Here is a 9,700-nt window from a genome sequence, read left to right on the forward strand (position 1 = left end):
GATGCACGTTTCGATGGTCGTCGTCGACACCATGTGAAGCGACTATACTCTTATAATTTCAATTGTTTTCGAAAGTGGTCAGTTATGAATAATTGTTACATTACATGTATATTGTAGCTCGCATGACCACTTTTTTAAAGTAATCCCTGTCCTCTGTTCGAGTTCAATTTTTATAAGATAGATATTTTTAATCATTTTTGTCTGAGAAGTTACTTCTGTAAATAGGATAAAACTCGAGTGTAGGTTGAAGTAGGAATTCAATCAGATGTACTAAGAGTATATAGAAAATGAAATCCAATCCCTTTGAAAGAATTTCCTCTGTTAAATCATCTCTTCCCATAGTTAACACGATTGGAACTAATTTGGGATAATTGGATTTTCATATTTTCAAATTTCTCAAAAGTGTTAGGTGCCATATAGCAGAATGTTGCAATATTGCAAATTACTCATAAAACAAGTGTGTAATGTAAAAAGAAAAGCAGATGAGATTACATTTGTACATGAAATCGACATTACTTCAACATCCAATTATCTCAGATTAGTTCGAATCGTGTTACTTGCAATGTTTAAAATTGTTTATTTCGTGACAGTGTATATGAAAAGACTTTTTTGTGACACGAATAAAGATGAAAGTTAACCGAAGATGTGTGTTTTGTTTGTTTGTATATATATATATATATATTATATATATATATATATATATATATATATATATATATATATATATATATATATATATATATATATATATATATATATATGGAACTTTAATACTCACTTGATTACAAGAATGTGATGGTATACTATAACACTGTATTGGCCAGCCTGCCTTAGGTAGTACTCGCCTTGAAATCAAAACACCTTTATCTTTTGCTCAAACTTTCCCCAAAGAAACTTTCAACCATTCTCTTCGAAAATCAAGAATAAAAATCGGGGATCATCGTGCAAATTTTGTGTTCTATGGTAACAAATTATCCGTTTGATATTTGAAGTTCTAATGGCCGCCATCCCTGTGTTAACGCTATAACGCACAAAAACAAGCCTAGTGAAAATTAAGTACTAGTAAGTCAATGAGCTTCAAAGTGACTCCCTCGCCACAATGGTGGACCAGAAATTTATTCTGAAAGTGTCCCAATATCTTGTCTCCGAGGAAAATTCTACCTAGCTCTAGGGGCCGGTGCTACGCAGCCAACAAGACGGCAGAAGCTAGCGCAAGGTCCGAAGGATACAATAAATGCAGCTACATTTTTTACAGTAATCATAAATCAAGGCATTTTTTTATGTTATCTTCACAACACGCTTAGCTTGGTCGTCATATCTGAGATAAACTGGATAAAGCATGATCCTTCCAAAGCTTCGCTGTTTGCGATGTAAATATACACTTTGACGTCACAGCCGACTGCAAATTGCACAGCTTGCAGTAGAGGAGTGTAGCAGTAAAATTCGGCCAATCCACGCATGTCAATATCGCAAAATTTTATCTCATACCTGTATTTCTGCATTTCCATGTGATAACAAAAGACCTCCTAAAACTGGACCCTATACACCTGTGCTCGGGTCTCCATTAGCACTCTAAGTATGGGTAGTTCACCTGAAATGGGATTTAAAGGGAACCTCACGTCAAGACTTTACTTGAAACACCTGGCTTATTGTGCATGGGTTACCATGCTCAGATGGTTAAGATAACCATCATTCGTAAAGCCTTGCCCCGTTGGTATCAGTTGCATAGGTTTTCTTCGGTGATAATTCATCCTGCTATTTATTATTGCATTATTCTTTTTCTCGGACCCAGTGTACTTTCGTTCCTGCTGGTTGTTGGTTTTTAGCAAACTTGAGAGCAGCCAGTAGGGAAGTTCATATCTCTATGAGCAGCATTCCTACCACGGTCTTTTCACACCTTTTTTATAAACCAATCAATGTTTGAGTATAGGCCTAATATTTTTAGTGCAAAACTCAAAATATTCAATTAGATCAGTTAAATAGCTTTCAATCTAAGATTATCTCAACATAGTGACGATCATGTCAGGGAAAGTCCTTCGGTTACGATGCCCGCACTGAAGGACAACACGGTGCAATTTTAAGCCCTGTAAACACGCGGTTCATCATTTTGGGCTGAAAATGTAACTTATTCGAATCGTGCTGCTTTTAAGGAATAGTGTTGGCTGCACTGGTACACTGTTCTGAGAAAACTGATGATTTATTTGGGTTGTGCAGTTTCTTGCTGCAAATGCGATAGTAGAGACTGTTTCTATGTTTGTCACAAATAGCAGAAGAACCCTTTGCCCTTTGTGAATTTATCTTCATCATATAGGCGTAAGTTAGGTATTGTTCTTTACAGAACAATTGCATGTGAAAGATAGCGCAGTATCCAAATATTCATTCTTATGAGTAAAATCATAGACAGGAGTCTCCCTTCTACTGTCTGTGGTAAAACGTTTGAAGCACAAACCCAGTAACGATTAAAATCACCCAGTTTTGACTATTAGATATTTCTTTGTCGACCTCAAATAAGTCTATTCGAAACTCGAAAAGAGGTGATAATGCAAAAAGGTTTTGTATAGCTGTAATTATCTTGGTCAAATAAATGGCACATTTGAAAAGTTCATCAGTTTTCACCTTTACTTATTTCATAGGGTGTGATTGCAGGTTAAATACAATCAGAATGCTGAAAATCCTGAATGGAAAATAAAATCAATAAAATATTCAAATATGATCAAATGCATCAAATGCAAACTATTGCAAAATGTCCGAGGAGTATTAAATCAAGATACTTCTTCGAAACATTAATATGGTCTGCGTAATGATTCGTCATTACATGCATTTATATTCAAAGAATGTACACGCCACTTTGATCGTGCATTGCATAACAGACATAGATTATGGAAAGCGTCGCTGCAAATGTTTACACATTTTCGAACGGAGCTTTTACAAATATCACAATTTCTTGGTGGCCGAGAATTGGGTTCTTTTCAAGTTACTGGCTACTTAATTGCAAAGACATCAATTTTAACGGAAAAGCAAGACGTTAGGCTATTCACAGGGCCTCGTGGAATAACCTTGCACAGTTATTTTTCCAATAGTCTTGACGTCTTCCTCGCTGCCTGTGTTCATCTTCAGCAGCAGGTCGCGCTCCGAGTCGCGAGGATGAAATATGTTTTCCTTGGACCGGGTGCGGTTTGGTGGTGGGCATGGTTGCCTATTGAAGTACTTGCAGCTTCCGTGTACCCTAATTTCAGGCTGCACGATTCCATATACGTCAATTCTCTCGCACAGAGGCAGCATAAGTTGCACTCCTTGGTAGGTCAAATGAAAACATGTACATATGAAATGTTAGACATCAAAAGAAAAATAAGTCTCGACGTTAAAGGTTTGCAGTCACCTGTAATCTAAATGTACCCATATATGGTCAAAGGGGCGTTTCTTGGTATTCAAAATGCCAATGTGAGAGCGCTGTTTCTAAAAAACGGCCACCCGCTTAAAATCTGCGATTGATTAGATTGTTTCTTTCCATGGTAACAGTTGCAAAATTGGAACAGGTGACAGTATACCTTTAATGCCAATAGCAGCTGGTGCGTTGTATATCAGAGGAACTAGTTAGCCTTACGTGTCTTGGCTCTTGTCGAGTCTTGAACGCATAATTAAGGAGAAAAGTGAGTGGATGACCGGATACATTGCCTGGAATATATTACTGATACAATTTTTTTCATTGATTTTCTAAGACAATTTAAGTACTTCTAAAAGCCCCATTTGGAGTAGAAATGTTTATTTATCATTTTTGAATTGTCTGAAAAAAATCCAGAGGACAAAACAAAGTACAATGAACACACAATTTAGCCATCGTCCGTTACAAAGTTGACAAAGTCATAATAAACCACCTGTGTCTTTTCCTCTGTGTAGCAGGTTATTGACAGCATTATGTATTCACTGAAGGTCACCATAAGCAAGACTTTTGACCATTTCCTACCACTCAGTTTTACTCACAAGGGCATTTAACCTTCAACTTTGTCCAATTTTTGACAAAAGTATGAAATTTAGTGGAAGAATATTTGTGGTACGATGCGATGTTCCACACTATACAGTCTTGCGTTGATTCTGATTTTCAAGTTTACAAATTGGAAAAATTGGGAAAAAGTGTCAATGGACTTTCATGTCTTAGTGACAACTCTCTGCGGCAGTTTTCGAATGACTGTTTGTGCCATAAGCTGCCTCATTTCCCTTTGTACCAGGTACGTGTGTTTCACATGGCTCTTGATTTTTTTTAAACCGATTTGAATTACCTTGAATGTATTATTATATCTGTTACTGTCAAGGTATAAAACAGAGTTCAAATTGACTACCAATGCTTATTGTAATTTAAATTTTGATATTGTGAAATGTTCGATACCTTATTCAGCCTTCTGATTCGACAACTTCTCAAATCAAATTGAACTTATGGCAGATAGTGTGATATCTCCAGATCGTTCCTTACAACGTTCCCTGATTTTGATCTTTAAGCCTCAGGCAATGATCTACGCACTTTCAACACGTGTGTTTAAGCGTGTTCACTCGTAAACATTCCAGCGATCATGACGCACTCTCAAATGTAGTCAGTGAGTGCAATCCGTTACATTGGGTCGGCCGACACTTACCGATAAATCCCGAAGTTGGTGTGTGGGGTGATATTCTTTCCTCAGAAAACTCCTCGATGACATCCCACCCCCTCCACTGGGAAACAGGGTTGATGAGGTACATGGGTCTGTCGGGATAGGTCACTGTCCAATTCAAATATCCTTTCAAATATTTTTGACACACTCTTATCATCTTCAAGGAGAAGTTCAAAATATTCGGTCATTTTCCATTCTATTGGAGGCTTTACAGTAAAATCGTGTAGTGCTTCATGTGAGTCTAACTTACTAGTATTTATTATTTGTTTGTGCGTGTTTGTTTGTTTGTTTGTTTGTTTACTCAAGAATCCGGAGTTAACCAAAATTACAGGTCCATAAGAAAAATAATCATAATAACTACAGATAACTCACGCAAACACAGGAAAACGATGTTAAATCTGAACAGATGAAAATTCAGAGTTAGTGCTTGCCTCGAAATTGAAAGCCTCAAATATTGGCTGTAACTCTCCATGTGCGAAATTATGACAGATATCCAGGCCGCGCTACAACTTCCGATTATTACATCCGCAGTCCGGTAACCATGTTACCCAAAACATGAGGTCAACGCATGTGGAAGTTGCCATGGCATTGTGCCCTGCGCATAACAAATCTTTCAATGATGGCCCCGATTGGCTAATATTTATGGTATTGCATCGCCGATGTTGGATATGACCCGGATTTCGAGCTCATTTTGAACGTTAATGTCAAGAGATGCAAAAGTTGGCGAAAGAGTAACCTTTTTCGTGCTTTATGAGAAAAGACTTTCCCTTCGGCACTCACCAAATATTTCGGGATTCGGCAGGCCAAAGGTGAGGGAAATCAGCACAGCAACTATTGTCGAAAACTAGTTTCGGGCAATAATCGGACAGGGAAAAGTATGGAATAATTGAAATACGTATTTTCATCCACAGATCTAATGATCCATTTCCACACATAACAAAGACTTTGTGAACATACGTGAAATACATTGCCATTGTAGGTTCCTCCTGTGCCCTTCCAGGACACAAGTATAGTGTCCCTTGACAAATCAGATTTGGCAAATTCTTCGGCCCAACCATCACTCTCGAGATAACGGTTGTTGAGGAGTCGCAATGTAGTCTTTGTACCGACGTCCTTCTCGAATGTTTTCGTTGGCGCGGAATTGAACCTCAAAACGGCATCGTGCGCATCTGGAAGCATGACACGAAAGGTAAAATTTGTAGAGTTCCATCTGAGTCATATTACATTTTTCATTTTGAAAATTCCACATGCTCTTTAGTCTAAGGAGTTTAATTTCTATGAGGGAGAACTACCAGTTATTATAGCCGAGGATGGGCCGGTGAGATCCAGGGGGTCCTTTGAAATTAGAAAACTGCAAAAGGATGGCCATTCTTTTTTCACAAAGTACAGATGGCGTGTCACTTGCTTTTCAAAAACGTTCAGTTTGCCAAAAAGCCGTGTTTAAGAGCACAAAAAATGTTCAGAGAAAGAAAATTAATTCTCTTCGTGTTTTCATTCAATGACGTCAGTACACCGTGATCTAAATAATGGTACATGCATTTTGTCTTCTTAACACCTTAACTACCTCGATCGCCGAAAACTTTAGGTGCCGTATTGTATTATTGTGTGCATCTACCTTGAGTGCCAAAAAATGCTAGCGAGATAGTATATGTGCATGCATTATCTTTGTTACAGGAGTCAAGGATTAAAAGGGAGGGAATCGTCGTAACTGCGCCTGTGCAACTTTCTCGTTTACAAACAATGTATGCCATGTACGTATGATATGTAGATGCATCACGTCAACATATAGCTGAAATATTTAAATTTTACGAGGCTTATTACGGCAAACATGTTTTAATTTTCATTAAAGGGACAAAGTCGGCCATTTTTCATGACTTTTGTTTGATACGAGATACTACTTATATTGTTTGACATGTTGAAAGATACTGAATGAATGGGTGACCATGCATATATTCGACCCCGATTTTAGACACGATACATGAAACCATTGCGATAATGAATTGATCATGGTCATGGTTCGCCATAATTTCATTTGATTTGTCTAAATCCGGGTTCGAATATATGCATGGTCACCCAATTATTCAGTATCTTTCAACATGTCAAACAATATAAGTAGTATCTTGCATCAAACAAAATTCATGAAAAATGGCCGACTTTGTCCCTTTAATGGATATCGGTGCAGTCGTCTATGAGTGGATTGTGTTTTTGCTTCGGTTGGTAAGAAATTGATTTCAATATCAGAATATTTGATAGTAAGAAATAACTGAATTTCAATAATTAAGCTTATCAGTGTTTCTCGTTAGAAAGCTTAGGGAGCGTTCAGTTATTAAGGCCAGGGTGGGCCGGCAAAATCCAGGGGGGTCACCTTAAATTTTAAAACTGCAAAGGGTGTCATGTATTTTTCAAACAGCTCAGAGGGGGTCACTTAATTTTCATAAGTATCCATCCCGTCCAAAAGCAGTTTCAGTGTTCAGAAATATTCTGGGAGATAAAAATGATACGCTGCATGATTTCATTCTCTGAAGTCATTTTACTGTAAATCTGAACAAAAGTATAATTATCTGTCACATCACGGTCCGGAGGGACCGTGGTCACATGAACATCTTGCCTTGGCAACTCTGAGGCTTGTCTTATTGTAAATCGAGCTCACTGAGGACAATGAACAATTCCTATTAATTATATATTAGAGATATAGCAAGTTTTGTCAGGGAAATTATTTAACAGTTACCTATAGCCTACTAGTACCATGAAAAGAGAAATTATACTTTAGTTGAAATTCAAATATCATATCATAATTGTTGTCAACATCTGAACTTTCAAATGCCCTATTTGAATCAATTACATTTGCATCAATTGTCAAACACCTATAAAAGCATAAATTAACTTAGTTTAGCATTGTAAAAAAATTATTCATAGTTTTCTCATGGACTCCAATGTATACTGAATCAACATTTTCGTGAAATTCCAAAATCCAACTTCTTGCACACATATCAACTTTTAACCATCCTAGTCTAACTAGGTCCTTTAAAATGAATTATCAAACGTCTATAAATACAGATTTAGATGGTTTTGTATTGGAAAAAAATTACTTCTAGTTTCCTCATAGACTAACATGTGTAGTGGATGAACATTTTCAGTGAAATTCCAAAATTAGATTTCTTGTACACATAATATGCACTTTTAACCATCATATTCTAATCAAGTAAAATTATGTTAATTATTCAAAGTCTGTATATGCATAAGTATAGCAAGTTTTTAATCGGAAAAAAAATTCACAGTTTTATCACATACTCCCTTGTATAGTGGATGAACAGTGTTTGTGAAATTCTTATGTCAATTTTTTTGTCCACATACCAGTTGTAACAGCCCTCTTCCAATTAAGTACATTTATGTCAAATATCAAATATCTATAAATGCATAGATATAGTTTTGTATTGAAAAAGTATTACACAGTTTTCTCATAGACTACCATGTATAGTGAGTCAACATTATTAATAGCTGATTATCAATTAAATCCAAATATCAAAATTTTGTACGTGTACACACTCTTGTGCAAAAATATTGCGATCCACCTGTAATTTCTGTCCAATCCCTTTGAGGGGTAATTTCAAATACTAGTAAGTCAAAAGGGGAAATTTAAACATAAACCTTGTGAGTTGTAAGGGGGAGTCATTCGAAAAAATCTGACAATCTTGTTTGTTTGTTTTTTATTATATCCCCCTCCAGAGGTGTTTGTGTGTGATGCTTTACTCAAGCAAAGTGGGGGGATCATGAAATTTTTGTCACCTTAAAAGGGGGGTCATGAATTTTTTGGTGCAATGGGTTCACTTATTTTGACTGATGTGCAGGAAGGATTTGCAGGCCCACCCCCGGCCATAATAACTGAACACTCCCCTATGTCACAAACATGTCGAATATGTCGAACGCCTGTCTCAGTGTTACTGCTCCAGACGCCAGGATATGTAGGGGACCTTTGGGCAAACCGTTGTAAAGGGCTTGGCGCGTTTTCTGCATCTATGCAAGTCCGCGCGCGCATGAGTGTGTGTGTGTGTGTGTGTGTGTGTGTGTGTGTGTGTGCGCATGAGTGTGTGTGTGCAGCTGGTCGGTAGCCAAGGGTCGAATGCCACGATTCCAATCAGGAATGCAAACTTCTGGAACTGAACACTCACCTATTTCGACGCCGCGACTAGAATTCAACACAGCCGGTGAGCTTCCCACCACGGCGCAAGAATTGTACCTCGGAACTTCACTCAGAAGCGGCTCTAATCGGAAATACTTTCCGAGTCCGATTTCCCGAATGGGACTTGTCTCGGCATCAAGAAGCTTGATGTATGCTTTGGTTTGCATGGTACATAAAATAGTCGTGGCACTAACGTTCGTGATTTTGTTTGAGTGGTCGAGTGTTTCAACACTGGAACCGATCACGAATGATTTGTTGAACATAGCTTCATACTGTCTGAGGTACGACATAAAAATGGGGTGTTTTTGGTACAAACTACTGATCTTTTTTATCATGGGCAGGTCGTCTGAGCCAGTCACTTCACCTCTCTCCAGTCTACCAGTCGATATGTTTGGTAATGGATATGTTGTTGTCACAGCCTCACGGGAACTGGCCACCGGTAGCAAGGGTCCAATGTTCGCATAGTCCACATAATTGACGAAGATGAACATGCAAATAATGCAAACGAGGAAGGAAAGTCTCTCCAAGTTTTGTGACATGGCGACGAAGTGAGTTGAGGGCTTCTCTTTATCGCCTGTCCGATGATTACGTAATAGAAATATTGACCAGTGACGTTGTCGTACACCTGTTCTAATGATACATGAAACCATCGCGAAAATGGATTAATGGTCATGACCATTTTCGCGATGGTTTCATTTAATTTGTCTGAAACCGGAGTCGAATGTATGCATGATCACCCATTTATTCGGTATCTTTCAGCATGTCAAACAATAGTAGTAGTATCTTGCATCAAACAAAATTCATGAAAAATGGCCGACTTTGTCCTTTTAAAGCCATAACAACACACAACAAGGCAAAGCAAACTTGCAGAAAACAT

The 9,700-nt window shown here is 37.8% G+C and overlaps 1 protein-coding gene across 1 annotated transcript; it reads right to left on the minus strand.

Moving 5' to 3' along the window:
* Positions 1-2,932: 2,932 nt before the first annotated feature.
* LOC139152377 (beta-galactoside alpha-2,6-sialyltransferase 2-like) lies at positions 2,933-9,391 on the minus strand. Its single transcript, XM_070725507.1, has 4 exons — positions 8,813-9,391; positions 5,601-5,812; positions 4,629-4,800; positions 2,933-3,293 (listed from the first exon to the last, which is right to left on the minus strand). Exons 1-4 carry the CDS (start codon positions 9,360-9,362, stop codon positions 3,031-3,033), a joined length of 1,197 nt encoding a protein of 398 aa, XP_070581608.1. The 5' UTR covers positions 9,363-9,391; the 3' UTR covers positions 2,933-3,030.
* Between the last annotated feature and the right edge of the window lie 309 nt (positions 9,392-9,700).

This window comes from Ptychodera flava, chromosome 15, assembly GCF_041260155.1.
Source record: "Ptychodera flava strain L36383 chromosome 15, AS_Pfla_20210202, whole genome shotgun sequence".
NCBI classification, from domain to species: domain Eukaryota; kingdom Metazoa; phylum Hemichordata; class Enteropneusta; family Ptychoderidae; genus Ptychodera; species Ptychodera flava.

Coding starts and splice junctions, on each gene's coding strand:
- LOC139152377 (XM_070725507.1), bottom strand. CDS start 9,362: ATGTCACAAAACTTGGAGAGACTTTCCTTCCTCGTTTGCATTATTTGC. Junction 4,801..5,600: donor ACAATGGCAATGTATTTCAC/GTATGTTCACAA, acceptor TTCTCCTTGAAG/ATGATAAGAGTGTGTCAAAA. Junction 3,294..4,628: donor ACCAACTTCGGGATTTATCG/GTAAGTGTCGGC, acceptor TGACCTACCAAG/GAGTGCAACTTATGCTGCCT.